Source organism: Chelonia mydas, chromosome 1 (assembly GCF_015237465.2).
Source record: "Chelonia mydas isolate rCheMyd1 chromosome 1, rCheMyd1.pri.v2, whole genome shotgun sequence".
Taxonomy (NCBI): domain Eukaryota; kingdom Metazoa; phylum Chordata; order Testudines; family Cheloniidae; genus Chelonia; species Chelonia mydas.
In genome coordinates this window covers 214,707,803-214,724,726 of record NC_057849.1, presented here as the reverse complement: position 1 = coordinate 214,724,726, position 16,924 = coordinate 214,707,803, and the positions used below count along the sequence as shown (strand labels likewise).

General features: G+C 51.2%; 1 protein-coding gene across 2 annotated transcripts in view; it reads left to right on the top strand.

Moving 5' to 3' along the window:
- Positions 1-11,709: 11,709 nt before the first annotated feature.
- The window catches only part of LOC102942365 (alpha-2-macroglobulin), a 55,900-nt gene continuing 50,685 nt past the window's right edge, over positions 11,710-16,924 (top strand). The window contains exon 1 of one of the 2 annotated variants that reach the window (XM_037912689.2): positions 11,710-12,019. In XM_037912689.2, coding sequence (XP_037768617.1) covers positions 11,931-12,019 — 89 coding nt within the window. In that variant the 5' untranslated portion in view covers positions 11,710-11,930. The remainder of the gene's footprint in view (positions 12,020-16,924) is intronic. The other variant, XM_043521963.1, reaches the window with a different exon arrangement.

Genomic DNA, 16,924 nt, shown 5'->3' with positions numbered 1-16,924 from the left:
TTCCAGTGTTAACTGTGTTTGGGGCAGGGTCTTTTCCCCACAATTGCATTCACTAAGTCTCCACTTCATATACCAGGATTAGGCTTGGCTGTCTGTTCCGCAGGAACTTCCTCTTCTTCGGATCACATAATGGCAGCCTGCATGAATTCATGGAAATTCTTACCGGGCTCTTCCTTAAACCTCCTTTTCATTTCACGGCAGAGGGAATCAGTCCAGAGCCCTCAGCACCAACTGCTCTTTCAGAACCATATCTGGGTCTGGAACTCGTCGAGGGTCTCACCGCTCCACTTTGCTCATTCTCTCCTGGAGGTCATACGCGTATGCCCAGACAGTTTCACCAGGCTCCTGTTTTTTCTCAAAGAACTCCTGGGTTCCAATAGGTACCTTGTCTCCATATACTTCTAGGAGGAGTTCAAATACCTTTACCACATCTTTCTTGTCTGCCATTGCCAGGAATTTTACTGTGGGCTTGGCCTGGCCCTTGAGGTATTCCCTATGAAGTCTGCACGATCGTCTTCAGGTACTCTGAGCACACACAGAGCTGCCTTCACAGACTTGACCCACTCCTCTACTGTAATGTCTCCTGGTCTAGTTGGAAAATCACTGAAGTCTGTGACCTTCTGCTCCCTTGGGAAATAAACAGTAGGGCGTCCTTCTTTGCTTCTGCTGCCTGTTGGTCTATTACTGCCTTAGCCAGTGATAAGGCTTCTCTCTTTTTGGTTCTAGCTTGTTGTAATACCTCAGCCTGCTCTGAAAATTTGCACTCAAGTTCAGCAAACTGGGCCTGTAGTTCTTCAATTCCAACCATGGTAGGGTTCTTAACCAGACCTGGACGGTACTACCAGAACTCAACCAGTAAACCGAAGGGGTGGATCCTATGAATAGGCTCCTGTTCATGACACCAATTATGTAAGTGGGGAATGGTCCTGCTATTGTGGGGAACTTTCCTGGCTTACACACTACCCCGGTGGAACTGGCTAGCGAAAGGATCTGAGTCCTCGCTCCTCCTTCCTTTACCCAGAGGCCTGCCTGACCTCAAGGGCTCCCCTTCCACGCTCCTGTGTGGTAGAGTCCTCGTAACCCTGACAAGGCTGGGGGCTTGTGCCCCAATCTTCTTGTGGTCAGTTAGGACACGGACTCGGGTGTCCCCAGTCCGGGGTGCTCTCTCCACTCTGGATGCTTCCCTGACCCACTGATCATTAGATATAATTAAAAGCAAATATGTTTTATTAAACAGCAACTAATTAAAAAAATAAGGAAAAAATGGGAACAGTTAAAGGAAAACACATAACCCCATTCTCTAGCAGAGGGGAACCACAAACAGCTGTCTCTGGAATATAAGTGAAGTTCTCAGCCTGTTCCTCACATGTCCCAGGCCTCCTGCCACAGGCCCTCAGACTCTAGCTGGCAGGGCCCTTCTTCCCAGAGTTTCCCCCCCCCACCCATCGGGGTTACGATCCCCCTCCCAGTCACGATTTCTGCAAGCTCTCTTGGCTGGTGGTGTCTCCCTGCACTGGGCCCTCTGCCCCAGGGCCCATTCACTCTCCCCAGCTGCTCACCTCACTTGGCTCCAGACTGCTCCAGCTCCAGCCCCAGCTCCACCACTCTGCCTCAGCACTGCTGCTGCTTTGCCTCCAGCGCAGCTCCCTGGGCTGCTCCTCTGACCCCTCTGGCTGCTACTGCTCTGCTCAGGCTGCTTCTCTGGTTCTCTCTGGCTGTGGCCGGCACAGCTCTGCCCCACAGCTCAGCTCGGGCTCCTGCTCTCCCCTTAGCTCTGGCCCAGACAGCTCCCACTCACATAAAGGACAGGACCCCCAGCCTCTTGACTCCCTCAGTAGCCTGCCTGCCCTGTCAATCAGGCTGACCTGGAGCACTGGCTTCTCCCCTTTGGTCTTGGGGACTGTCTCAGGGTCCTGATTTCTCATTGGCCCTTCCCCTTTCTTTCTGTACTGGGAGCTAGCCAACCAATAAACCCCACTAAGTTTCAGTAAGTGGCCAACAGTCCCCTTACATCTACATAGATCGGGGTCTCAAACTCCCGGGCCCTGGGCCATCTGTGGCCCGCGAATCTCCCCAATGTGGCCCGCTGGGCTCCAGCAGTTTTGGGGCCAGGTCTCTCCCTTGGCCCCACCTGCTGCCCCCGGGAGCTCCCGCTGCCACCGCCTGTGATTTACAATGCCCTGGGGTCCCGGCAGTGCAGCGGAGCTGAGTGGCATCTGCCTGCTTGCTCCACTTGTCTGCTGGCCCCTCCCTGCGGCCCCGGGGTGGGGCTGTGCTTCTGCATGCTGCCCCGAGCGCCCCTGCGGCCAATGGGAAGCTGCGGGGTTCGCACCCCTCCACCCCCTCCAAGAGCTTGCATCCCCACCCCCTCCCCACGTACCCCCCCAGCCCCCAAACTCCCTCCCAGAGCCTGCACCCCCTCCCCACACACCCCAGCCCTCAAACTCCCTCCCTGAGCCTGCACCCCCACCCCCTCCTCCTGCACCCCCACCCCCTGCCTCAGCCCAGAGTATGCACCTAGCACCCAAATTCCATCCCAGAGCCTGCTCCCCAGACCTCCTCCCCCACCCAAACTCCCTCCCAGAGTCCAACCTCTCACCCCTTCTGCACCCAAACTCCCTCCCAGAGCCTGCACCCCCTCCCCACACACCCCAGCCCCCCAACTCCCTCCCTGAGCCTGCACCCCCACCCCCTCCTCCTGAAACCCCACCCCCTGCCTCAGCCCAGAGTCTGCACCCAGCACCCAAACTCCATCCCAGAGCCTGCTCCCCAGACCTGCTCCCCCACCCAAACTCCCTCCCAGAGCCTGCACCCCAATCCTCAAATTCCAAGTGCCTGGGCCCTAGTTATCTACACACTTTTTAGCAGCACAAACCTGCAACTGAAGCACATTTATCACTCGTTGACTAAGCAAAGTGGGGCCCTGCACGCAACTCAGTGGCACTCCCCTTTTTGTCTGTAACAGGATAACTTTTGAACACCACAGCTGATCAATTCCAAAACTTCTGGAACTGTTCAAGGCATCAGTGAGAAGAGGCCTATTAATTTTGGTGATACTCAGAAAACCAGAAAATCCTGATTTCCACCAGTGTGTGGCAAAAATCAACTAACAGCACGCCCCATTTGGTGCTGCAGGCAGAAGAATATCTGGGGTGCCACCTGCTGCTGCATACCCACATCAGAGATAGCAGCTTAATGTGCTGCTCACAGGCTGTCTGCTTATGGTGGCATGTAGAGTACATGCATTGCAAAGGCAGTTGTAATGCTTGTGTGGTGTGACACTCTGCCCCGCTCTAGTGGAGGCTAGATCAGCTAGAGATTGATGAGCCTGCTGCAGCCTTGGCTAAGAGAGCAGTATCTTTTAGCTCAGAAATAGAACTTCATGCATTAAGCTCCAGGGGTCACAGGTTTGATCTGCTGGCGTCTCTTGGCATATACACTGCAGTGAAAGGCCCTGGCAAGCAGGAAAGCAGCAGGAACTATACGACTAAAAATAGCAGTGTAGACATAGGAGGCACAGCTCGGGCGTGTAGAGATCTGTGTGGATTATACACCTTGCGGGTACAGGTACGTAGAGCACTCTACTCTACCCGTCCAAGCCATGCCTCACTGTGTATGCTGCTGTTTATACCCGTGCTAGCACGGTGTGCACTGTCTGTACTCTGCACGCTGCTGCAAGTGTAGACATATCTTCAGTGGGTGTACACCTCTGCCTACAAACGCAACAAAATGTGCAACTTCTAGTTAGAGCTAGAGGCCATCTCAAAGAGACAGCAACCCAGGCAGTAACGAAAGGGCAGAAGAGTTGCCCAAGGTTCTTGGGCTGACAGCAATACTACTGACATACTGAAGTGCAAAAATCTGCTAAATTGCTAAATGCACCTGAATCCTGACCTGTATTCCCCCACCCCCCTTCTATTCCGGTCCTTCCCACACAGCCCTGCCAATGCCCTTCAGTCCTGCCCTGCACATACACCCCCTGCTATTCCAGTCCTGGGCTCCTCACACAGCTCTGCCAATGCCACTCAGTCCTGCCCTGCAGCCCCTGCTAGTCCAGTCCCCCCCACAGCTCTGCCCAAAACTTCTTTAGAAGTGCCAAGATGAGGCACTGAGGTATGGGCTTGTACGACTAAAAAGCAGCCGATTTTTTGAGGTTACAGGGGCAGGACAAAACCCACAGGACTATAGAATCCTTCTATGGATTAAATCCACAACTGCCCATGTCCAAAGAACCTTTTCCCTTCCCCTTGTCTCTGAGGTGTTTCTAAAGATCATCACTATCCCTCTTCCACACACTCAGGAGTTAGTCCGGCTTTTCCTTCTCAAAGGTGTAACTGAGCCAGAGCGCTACATGCTAGAGGCATGGCGGAGAGGGCTAATAGGAACCACACTGGCCCTTGCCACCTCCACTAGCAGCATCCGCACTGGGAAGTGTAACAGTAGATCATAAATCTACTTCTGAGCTTCCTATCCATTAACCCCACTGCCTCACTGGAGGGGACTCTTCTCATCATTACAAACTGCTGCCAGTAACCCAGATTCTGGCCCAAATTCTAATGATGGCTGTAACTACTCTTATTTATACCTTGGTTTGGGCCGTAGGCTTGCATCATGGAGCCCATCCCAGTGTTGTGCAGGATGGAATGTGCTGAGAGCCACACAGTGAGGGACTGGAGTTCTGCGCGGGCCTCTCTTCCTCCCAATGTGGGCACCAGAATGAAAGGGCTGCAGAACCCACTGGCATAATGTCTGGCCCCAGGGAAGCTGGCACAAAGGCAGCCTGCATGTCCTTGCTGAGTCTCCTGGTTGTTTACTCCATGTCCCTCCTGTTAGAACAAAGTCAGGTTATGTGGGCCAGGGCCCTGCAGCAAGTCAATGCCTCTGTTGTAAATATGCAGCTGGCTGCTCTGTTGCTTGGCTCAAACCCACTGTGCTCCCTGTGGCCCTTGTTGTAACAAAGCCAAGTAATTAAGTGATGAACCAGCAAATTCTGTCCTGTCCCACTTTCCAAATCTTCTGATATCTGCTCACTGCTTTCCTGTCTTCTCCTAAACTCCCACACCGTCAATATGCTCAACAAGTACAAGGTGTCCAGGTGCACCAGCCAGCTATTGGCTAAAGCTGGTGAAAATCTCCAATGGAACATTTCTCTTGTGATGGCTCTGCTCAGCAGGGGACTGTAACTCCCACCAGCCACCTCCACACTGCACTTCCCCTTCCTCCCGGCCAGGTGCAGGAAAAGGACCAGAATCTGCCTGGGAAGTGGTGGCTGCTTGGCTAGCCAGGAGCTAAAGGAAGCTGGATGCAGAGGGCAGTCCCCAGGAACAGATGCAGAGCTGCATATGGAACAGTCTGTGTTTGCTGGAGGTTAGAGATGGGTGCAGGTCTGTGTGGGGCTTATGAGGGAGCAGCAGCAGAGAGCCAGTGCAGAGTGGCCCCAATGAGAGACACTAAGTAAACCTGGCCTGGAAACCTGCTAGGGTTGCTAACCTCCTGACTGAACAAAACCAAACACCCTTGTCCCGCCCCTTCTCCAAGGCCCCACCCCGCTCCCTCCATCGCTTGCTCTCCCCTACCCTCACTCACTCGCTCATTTTCTTGAATAGAGAATGGACTGAAAGAGGTCACCCCAGGCACTAGGCAAGAAGAGCCCTGACTCTCAACTGGCCAGCCCCAGAGACTCAAACGTTTATCACTATTGCTCACTGGGAGCTGTAACTGTTTAAGCATCTGGACCTAGGGCATCTACAATCTTCCCCTTTCCTGCCAGCCCTAGTAAAATACCCTTTCCCTCAGCCACGTGTCTGAGCGGTTAGTGGGACTCACCAGAGCTAGCACGCAAAGGCCTAGCTGCTGAAGCACCTACATGGTTTGCCTCCGAGCTGTGGTACAACTATTAGCACCCTAGGAGTCTGGCATATTCAACGACGGGTTAAAGAATTTTGCGGCCCTGTGCACTATGGAAATTAGACTGCGCATGTGAACCAATATCTGTAAATATGAGAACGCCTTCATTCATTATTATTATTTCTAGATCTTTCTGAGCAAAAAACACAGAAGCACCACTGGCAGTGAAAAGAGTTTGTTCCTATGCTAACTTGAGCAGTACTGTATTCTGAGTATGAGAAAGAATACAAGCAGAATTAGAATATAAGAATAAAAATTGTATAGTGCCTCACTGAGTGAGAACAAGCATTACAGTGTGTAGAGCTGCACAGTTCATGAACCAGAAGAAAACATGTATGTTTAATATATTTTAAAATGTTTTGTTTGTTTGGGGTTTTTGTTAACCTTACAACCACAATATAGTTCACTTTGTTACATTTTTTCAACAAATAATTATTTTTATAGGATGCATAGCTTCAGAACATAACATGCACCTAGTGTACTTCATTAAATTGGTTTATTGCAGAGGTTCTCAAACTTCATTGCACCGCGACCCCCTTCTGACAACAACAATTATTACATGACACGAGGAGGGGGGACCGAAGCCTGAGCCCAGCTGCCCCGGGTGGTGAGGCCAAAGCCCAAGCCCCACTGTCCCAGGTGGAGGGGCCAAAGCCGAAGCCGAAGCCTAAGGGCTTCAGCCCCAGGCAGAGGGCCTGTAACCTGAGCCCCACCACCCAGGGCTGAAGCCCTTGCACTTTGGCTTCAGTTCCGGGTGGTGGGGCTCAGGCTTTGGCCCTGGCCCCTAGCGCCAACAAGTCTGAGCCAGCCCTAGCGACCCCATTAAAATGGGGTCCCGCCCCACAGTTTGAGAACTGCTGGTTTATTGAATTCTTAGATCATTAAATCCAAACAACTCAAACTGACTATATAAATGCACAACAGAAACATGGCCTTAACTATAGTACTGCAGGGGCTTCTTCCCAGATCAGTGGCTTGCAAAATTTTCAATTATGTCACTGTAATCCAGGGTTCACGTCACATCACTCTGAACAGACATTAAGGCCAGGGTGTTCATTCTGGCCTGTCCCCATTGTTGCGCGGTCTGAGGTTTTAATTCTCCTTATCCTGGAGAATGACTGTTCCGCTTCAGCATTTGTAACCGGCAATGTGAGGTAAATACGAAGAGTGATGCCCACATCTGGAAAAGTGGATTCTGGGTAGGGAGCCTTCAGCTGCTCTAGTAGGTTAGCTGGCAAGTAACAATCTTCATTGTTTGCAAAAGAACAAAACTGTTCAAACTCATCTTCAAAAGTTGCTTCGGGATCAGATGCATATTTTGCAAACAAAGCTGCAACTGCAGAAGAAATCTCAGTGTGCGGCTTATTGTTGAAGTTGTTTAGGGAGCCAAAATCCTTAAATAAATGAATATAAGTGTGACACTGCACCCCATATTCATCATAGTAATATTATTATAATATGGTCATGGCATAATTATGATGCATTTTGTACAAGATATCATGTGAGGTGTCATTGGAAAAGTTATGATTTGCTGAATATGATTATCCTATTTGTATGCAGATATCATTTTTATATCTGAAGTTATAAATACTGACTATGTATTGGTACTTCAATTGTTGTTACACTTGGGTAACAACCACTAGACAAGATGCTTTCAGTCTAGATAGCTGGTTGGGAAGGGCCTATTCAGGGCAATGAACCATTATGCAAAACAATAGGCCTTAGGAGAAGCCTATCTCCTACCTGGTGAGCCTTCCTGAGAACACTCCAGACAGCCTGTAAGTAATGGCTGCTAAGACTCTACAAGGACATGTGATCAGGTCATATGATTCTGGACTCTATCTTCGGATATCAGTATTTTTCCACAAATTGGTCTGGGAACCAAGTTTTGAAACAAAGGGTTCCCACCATATGCTAAAGTTATATAAAGGAGGGAGTGACATCATCTACGGTCTTCACTCCCCACATAAGAAGACTCCTGGAAACACCTGAGGAAAAAGACTGAATTGGGGGAATTGCTGGACCCAGGCTAAAGGGATTTTTAGCCTGTGTATGAAGACCTGAGAAACCCAAGCTGTAAAGCTAATGCACCTTGTGCCTTAAGAATCTACAAGTCTGCTTGTATCATCTCTTAGGGTGAGAATCTGCTATTCATATACAATCTATCTAGTATATTAAGCTTAGTTTTCATTTTTTGTTTATTTACTAGGTAATCTGCTTTGATCTGTTTGCTGTCACTTATAATCACTTAAAATCTATCTTTTGTAGTTAATAAACTTGTTTCAATCTAAACCAGTGAGTTTAGAGTGAAGTGCCTGGAAATCTTAGCTCAAGGGGCAGGGGCTGTTGCATTTCCTCTCCACATTGAGCAGGTGGGAAGTGAACTGGATAATAAATTCATACTGTTTGGGGTTTGGACCAGGATAGCGTGGTACTGCTCTGGGGTCCTAGGCTGGGGATCTGGGGGTTATTTTGGCGGTAGCCCCTCTATTGTTTGCTCACATGCAGTGGCTGGTCAGAGAGCCTGCATGTAACTGAAGCTGGGTGTGTCCCTACCTGTGTGTTTGCTGGTGGAAGTGTAAAATCAGGAGCGTGTCTGCAGCTTGTCACAGCAGCACAGTGTGAGAGGGAGCCCCAGCTGATGTGTCACAGAGCTAAGTGGTACCCCAGTTGCAGGTGGCACCCTGGGGGGAATCCATCACAATAAGCTTCCAGACGACTTTGCAGGGGCATTTTCAATTATGTCAGGGTCAATTATGAAGTTAAAAGTTTCTATTCCACATTTTTGTGGCCCCTGCAGCTCTGTATTTGGTGTGTTGGATTCACATGCCTGCTGTTTATGTTTTGGGACTCAAGGAGTGCAAGTGCTTCCCTCAGGTATCACAAAAAAATCAGCCAATGACTTCAGGAGTTGGATAGTGGAAGCAAGGTCGATCTCACACAAACTGACAGCTGGCGAATTAAAAAATCTCCTTTGAGAGGAAATAGGGTGCAGCAGGGTATTAACCCACTGTTGACAGGGCACTCTGAGTCCATGCTCCAAGGACTATTCAAGTGCTAACTCTTCACATGTTTTCACTTCCCACGTTTTGGCCAGGACCACAGGGAGGTGAAGGCTGGGTTATCATCCACAGCCAATTGCATAACCTTTTCCAACTGTTTGTACTGGAAGTGACTAGAGCTAGGCCCATGCAGGTTGGGGTTTACAGCAGAGTGACATTGTTTACACAAAACTCCTTTTTGGTGAAAAATGAAGATTGGGCAACAGCAAAATTTTGCAAATTATTTTGGTTAAAAAAAACCCTTAAACCAAATTCCAAAAAAACCCCAGAACATTTTGTTCTGACATTTTCAAATAAAATGTTTTGATTTTTTTGGTTCAAAATTGCTTTTCCTTGCAACAGTTCCTTTTAATTGTATTTTAAAAATACTCAAATACATTAAAAAAGACTCAAAATCAAAATGAATTTTTTTCTTTCAAGTTGAATGAAATGTTTCAATTGACCCCAATTTTTTTTTCAACCTTTTGATTCACTAAGTGTTTAGAAACCTTTTGGTTTTGGTTCAATCCAAACCAATTAAAAAATTTGCAATTGTCAGCAAATCAAAAAATTACTTATTCTCCTAGGTCTATTGGTCTAAATAGGATCCATCCTTCTCCTGACTAAGGCTTCCCCCGTATTTCAGATCTCCATTTCGTGGAAGCAGGGCAGGGGCTTCCCACACTTCTTGAATGACCTTAATTCACTAATGGGGTAAGAGATTAACCATCAGAATGTCTGACTTCTGTTTTCCGATGTGCCACAAAAAGGGCTTCTTTCTTTGCCTTTCCATTGCACCTCCCACCAGAAGATCCTAAACCACTTGACAACCATTAATCAGTTGAGCCCAACACGCCCCTGCCAGGTGGGTCAGGATCATTACCTCCATTTTTCAGATGGGTAAAGTCAGATACAGAGGGGAATGGATGTGCCCAAGGTCAAACAGTGAATTGGTGGCAGGGCTGAGAAATGAACCCACTTCTCCCAACTCCAGTGTCTTTGCTCACAAGACTCTCCTTTCTCCATTTACAGCCCCAGTGTGCCAGTCTTACTGTGTTCCAAAGAGACCATTCACAACTAGCACCAGCTTCCTGGGGCGCTAAAGAAGCAGTCCCACTCCCTCGAACAACTGAGGGCGCTAATATGCACAGAGCTAGTCTAATGTTGCCTCCCACTGGTTGGAATATGGTGCATCCCAGCTCCTGCTCTAGCACAGCTGTTCAGCCAGGATAGGCAAGTACTGTGGACATGAGCAAGTGTGCTCTATGTACTCCTGCAAGGGCAGTGGCACAAACACACCCTCTACAGGGGCAGCTCCACTCCTGCAGCCAGCAAAGGGCACTTTTAAACCCATGGCCAGCTCTGACACTCACCATGCAGCAGGGGGCAATGGTACACAAAATGGTCTCTCACTGTCATTCCCTACAGACAGCATTGACTAGAGGCAGGAAAAGGGAGACAATTGTACGGGGTCCCCAGACCCAGGGGTCCCCAAAACTTTGGTAACATCTGCATAAATAAAGTAAATGGGAGGGGGAGGGGCCCCCACACACGTGATGTCCCAGGGCCCCAATTTCTCTTAACGGGCCTGCCTGCATGTGTGCCAGGGGGCTATTATTAGACGTAACTGGCTAAGCTGCCGGTGGAATGTGATATGCAATATTGCCAACACTTGAGATTTTTTTTGTGAGTGATGGGACTTCGAGAGTGGGGGGGGGAGCGGGGGGAGAGGGGCTGGAGCTCGCCTCACACTGACACAAGGCACCCACCTGGGGCCAGAGGTCTGGAGACTCTCCCCTCCAATCACCATTCTCACAGGAGGGGAGCGGGGAGAGGGGAGCAAAGAACCCAGCCGCTCCAGATGGCTCCTCTGCTCCTCCCCACGCCCCTCTCCTCCCTTCTGCATCTGGTCTGGGAAGGGGGAGGGGGGAAGAGCCCTGGTACCCCTCCAGCCTGGGAGAAGGAGTGGGGACCCCACTGCAAGCCCCTCCCCGTCAGGCCTTGGAGAACGAGGGGTGAAGAGACCCAGTAAGAACTGACATGAGGTTGAAGGGGGCTGCTTGGGGAACTGATGGGGGTTGGGGAACAGGATTAATGCCTGGACATGGGACAGGCAGATGTGGGGGTGAGAGCTCCTGCAGCAGGGCCCCAAATCCCCTTAACCCAAACCTCTGGTAGAGTGGGTCAAACACACACACGGGGGAGGGGCACGGGGAGTTCAAAAGACCAAAACCACAACGGTGTCTTTCTTTATATAGAACCTTAAGATTTTGGGGGGGCCAATCTGATGATGTTGAGGGTCTGACTTGCGCTTTTTGATCTCTTGTGGTTGGTAGTACTGGGAATGGGGACGGAAAAGGTTTCTCTGGAAACGCTGGGCAGGATTTGGGGAGTTTGTTCCAGTCCCCACAGAATGCTGGACTGGCCCAGTAATGAGCTAAAGGGCTTCTCCAACCACCGCACAGTGCTGCTGGAGTGATACAAAGAGGGGATGGGGGTGAATGGTTCAGACACAGGACAATGTCTCACATGAACACCTCCAATAAATATTCTTCTCCCCAAAAAAAGAAAAGCAGGACTTGTGGCACCTTAGAGACTAACAAATTTGTTTGAGCATAAGCTTTCGTGAGCTACAGCTCACTTCATCGGATGCATGTAGTGGAAAATACAGTGGGGAGATTTTATATACACAGAGAACAGGAAACAATGGGTGTTACCATACCGACTGTAACGAGAGTGATCAGTTTCTCAGGGTCTGGCCAGGGATATTTTCTGTGCCATGAGTTAAGATTGGCTCTGGCTCCTCCTCACGTACCTCATTCCATTGCCCAAATGGTCCTGGTCCCCTGCCCTTGTCTCGCCCCTCCCGGGGGCTGTTTGCAGAGAGAGGTATAAAGGGGCGGACCCAGCGGACAGCCAGGGTGCAGGGAGCCAGCGGACAAGGCTGTGTGTCTGCCTCACTCACCATCCTCGCTCTGCACCATGGGCAAGGACAGGCTGCCCGGTGGCCCGAACATCTTCCTCCTGCTCCTCTTCCTCCTCCCTGGAGACACGTCGCCCACCGCTGAACCGTAAGCTGCACATGCAGAGGGGGCTCGTGCTGTCTTCTCTTTGCTTTCCTTCATCCCCCTCACAGCGCTGCCAATGCCACTCAGACCTGCCCTGCAGCCCCCCTGCCATTCCAGTCCTGGGCTCCCCACACAGCTCTGCCAATGCCCCTCAGTCCTGCCCTGCAGCCCCCCTGTTATTCCAGTTTCCTTGCCTGTGAGGGAGAGCTCAGAAAAGTGTTGATCTTTTCTCCTCTTCTTTAAAGCCAGTTTGCTTCCCTTGGCAGCCACAGACTGTGCTTGTTCCCAAAGAGAGTCAGTGACCTAGATTCCTGTCTGTCAGCACAGACCCTGGCTGTGGCACACTCTGCCGGAATATCCACCTGGGGCACTGCAAACTAGCAACTTGGCTGCAACCTCGCCTCCATTGAGGGGCCTGAAGAGGGCGCGTGGCCAAGCTCAGCCAGGAGCTGGGCAGACTCAGAGCATCCCTTTGGCAGTGTCGACTGGCAGAGACTTCCCCTGGAGCCCGGCATAGATTAGAACATTTGCCCTCCAGTGGGCATTCCCCTGTCCTGGGGGCAGCACCCCTCCTCGCTGGTGTACATGAGCAGGTACAATTTACAATCCCCTGATTCAGCAGGCAATGGATCTAGGGTTGATAACTTTCTATTTGCACAAAACTGAACACCCTTGCCCTGACCTCTGCCCTTCCCCCTCCTCCAAGGCGCCAACCATGTCCCGCCCCCTGCTCACTCCATCCCCCCTCCCTTTCTCGTTCGCTTTCCCCACCCTCACTCACTTGCTCATTTTCACCAGGCTGGCTCAGGGGACTGGGGTGCAGGAGGGGGTGACGGCTGCAGCTGGGGGTGCAGGCTCTGGGGTGGGGCCAGAAATGAGGGGTTCAGGGTGCGGGAAGGGACTCCAGGCCTGGGTAGGGGTTGCGGTGTGGGGGGGTGAGGGCTTTGGCTAGGGGTGAGGGCTCTGATGTGGGGCTGGAGATGAGGGATTTGGGGTGCAGGAAGGGGCTCCCGGCTGGGGGGTTCAGAGTGCAGGAGGGGGCTCTGGGCTGGGGTTGAGGCATGCGGGGTAAGGCTCTGGGTGGGGCTGGGCATGAGGGGTTTGGGGTGCAGGAGTGTGCTCCGGGCTGGGACTGAGTGGTTTGGAGAGTGGGAGGGGGTTCAGGGCTGGGGCAGGAGTTGGGGAATGTGGGGGGAAGTGAGGGCTTCAGCTGGGGGTGCGGACTCTGGGGTGGGGCTGAGGATGATGGGGTTGGGGTGGAGGATGGTGCTCCGGGCTGGGATTGAGGGGTTCAGAGGGCAGGAGGAGTATCGAGTCTGGGGCGGGGTTTGGTTTGGGGGTGCAGCATGTCCCCCCTCCGGCTCCTACGCAGAGGCTCGGCCAGGCAGCTCTGAGCACTACTCCATCCGCAGGCACCGCCCCTGCCGTTCCCATTGGCCATGGTTCCTGGCCCATGGAAGCTCTGGGGGCGGTGTTGGGGGTGGAGGCAGCTTGCAAAGCCCCGTGGCTGCACTTACACATAGGAGCCGGAGGGGGGACATGCTGGCTGTTCCCTGGGAGCCGTGTGGAGTGGAGGTTAGCATGGAGCCTGCCAGCCCCGCTGCGTGGCGCCGCCAACCAGACAGTCAGCAGCCCGGTCAGCAGTGCTGACAGGAGCCACCAGTATGCCTTTTCGACTGGGTGTTCCGGTCACCTGGTCACCCTAGATAGATCTAGTTCCATAACTCCAATGTCAGATCTCTTAATCCAATTCACTCCATATTGTTTTGAATTGCCACCCTGCCAGAAATTCTGACATTTCAAAAATTGGTTTCATTGCAAATTGGAACACACAGTCCAAACTTTTCATGGAATGGAAATCCCAGAAAAATTTTATTCAGAAAATCTAAACACTTACCTTTTGATAATGTCAAAACATTGTACTGTAATATAAAATGAAAAGGAGTACTTGTGGCACCTTAGAGACTAACCAATTTATTTGAGCATAAGCTTTCGTGAGCTCGTGTAGCTCACGAAAGCTTATGCTCAAATAAATTGGTTAGTCTCTAAGGTGCCACAAGTACTCCTTTTCTTTTTGCGAATACAGACTAACACGGCTGTTACTCTGAAACCTGTAATATAAAACGTTGCACATCATAATGTATTATATTTAATATTCTATAACATTCATATCATAATATAAAAGTCAAAACATTTTTACGCTATTTAAATGAGAAAGTCAAAACAATTCATTTAGACATTTTCCCATTCAAAATGTTGTCAAAATTGACACGCTCCTGCAAATTGTCTCCATTATGACGAAGCTGCATTTTCTGACAGAAAATGGTTCCCTCTGAATTCTTTTGCCTCGCTCTGTTCCACTCTGAGCATGTAGTTTCATCTGGTCAGACTTGTCTGCGTCTTGCACCTTTAAATGGAGAGAAGACCCCCTCTGTGCTGCAGAAGCAGCTGCCATTTTGTGTTCAGTTGCATCCTACAGGAGAGGCCCCGCTCTTCTCTCTCCATCTGTCTTACCAAGACCTGCCTTTTGTCCTATCTCATTCTCTCAGTCTAGACGAAAATTTGTTCTTGCTGAAAGGGCAGAGGAAGAACACAACATGAGGCACTGTCACCAAGTCTATTCTGCTCTGTGTGAGGCATTTTATACACATTTTAATGAAATAATTTGCATATTTGTGAATACTTTGCATATGAGAATAAATTTAAGCTCATGGTCGACAAACCCTGCCCCAAGCAGAGGGGAGGAGGGCTGGCCAAGGAGCTCAACAACACATGGCAGCTATGGAAAGTCAATGCTGAAAGGTCTCTGGGGGCAGAGCTGCTGGAGTGGTAAGGCTGCTGGGGCTGGAACTCCTGCATCGCATTGGGCTGTACAGATTGATGGGGGCTGAGGGGTTGTACAGGGGGGTGGTGGCGGCCAATATCAGACCCCTCACATTTAGGGTTACCATACGTCCGTATTTTCCCGGACATGTCCGGCTTTTTGGTTCTTAAATCGGCATCCGGGAGGAATTTTTAAATTTTAAAAATTCCTCCCGGGAAAATATGGACCTATTTAAATATCTAAAAACATCCGGGAGGGCAGCTGCAACAGCGAAGGTTACCCCACCGCCCTGTGGACTGTCCTCTTTTTTGAATGTTCAAATATGGTAACCCTACTCACATTGTGCTTTTGCCCCAGCCAGCTTCTGCAGCCTCTGCCATCACCTCCAGGCCACTTGCTCTGATCCAGCAGGGAGAGAGGAGGCAGCTGGCTACCTGCTCAGCAAATGCCACAGCTGCCTCTAGCAGCCATAAGGTGCAACTGCAGGAAACTGCCTGCTGCCTTCTTACGGCTCAGCTGTTGGTCTCTATTCTATGTAGGTTCTCATACCGTGCTAATCACTGCAGTACCAGCGAGCCTGCCACTAGAGTGTTAAGCTAGACGACTGTCACATGTTGTTCCTTCTGACATCCTCACCCCAGAGAGAGAAGTGTGTGCCATGCAGTGTCTGGCAGAGTGGGTGTCAAATGCTATCAGAGCAGAAGGGCCGATTTCAGGCCCCCTTTGCACTCACTCTGCACCAGGTGCCAGGCAGGGAAGAATCAGCTCCCAGCCTTTATTGGCTGAGATTGAAGATAGAGAGAAAATCACACAGGGCTTGATCCAAAGCCCAGTGAGGTGAATGGAAAGAGTCCTATTGACTTCAATGGGCTTTGGCTCAGGCCTAACAAAGGGCGAAGAGGAATTTAATCAGAGCCAGGTTAAGGCTACTCCTACCTGACCTTGTCATTTTGAAATCTTGGCTAAGCAAGATGAACAGCCCCCCGGCAGAAAGCTGGGTGTCCCAGGGGGCTTCATGCTGCTGCATGTCCAGCCTCCCAGCAGTGACGCTCTGCCAGCATCTCTGCTCTGAGTCAGCAGGCTGCAGCCTTCTGTAGTAGGGTTGCCAGGCATCCAGTTTTTGACCAGAATGCCTGCTTGAAAAGGGATGCTGGCGGCTCTGGTCAGCACTGCCGACTGGGCCATTAAAAGTCTGGTTGGCCACCTGCAGCAGGGCAGGCAGGGTGCCTGCCTAGCTTTGCAAAGCTCCCAGAAAGCTGCCGGCATCTCCATCTGACTCCTAGGCTTAGGGGTGGCCAGGGGAGCTCTGCACGCTGCTTCCCTCCCTCCTCCCAGCGCTGGGTCCGCATCTCCCATTGGCCAGGAATTGCGGTCAATGGAAACTGCGGAGTGGCACCTGCATGCAGGGGCAGCGTGGAGACTGCAGAGCCACCTCGCTGTACCTCTGCCTAGGAGCCAGACAGGCTGGCAGCTTTCTGGGAGCCTCCTGAGGTAAGCACTGCCCAGAGCCTGCATCCCAAACCCCCTCCCACACTCCAGCCCCCTGCCCCAGCCCTGAGCCCCCTACTGCACCCCAAACCCCTCATCCCCACCCCAAAGCCCGCACCCCCAGCTGGAGCCCTCACTCCCTCCCGCACCCCAATCCCCTGCCCCAGCCCAGAGTCCCCTCCTGCACTCTGAACCCCTCAACTCTGTCTCCACCCCAGAGCCCACACCCCAACCACCTGCCCCAGACTGGTGAAAATGAGTGAGGGTGGGGGAGAGCAAGCAATGGAGGGAGGGGGGATGGAGTGAGCAGGGGTGGGGCCTCGGAGAAGGGGCGGGGTAGGGGGTATGGCAAGGGTGTTAGGTTTTCTGCCAAATAGAAAGTTGGCAACTCTATTCTGTAGCCCAAATTACTCTGTTGTTGTCATTGCTGGTGAGGGGCGAGCCAAGCTGGGTAAAGTCCTCATTAACATTTGAACTTGTAAGCTAGCACTTTTCATCCAGAGATCTACATGCACATTAAAGGGGGGCATAAGCAGCATCTTCAGGATCCCCATATGAGAAATGGGGAAACTGAGGCACAGAGAAGTGACGCCCAG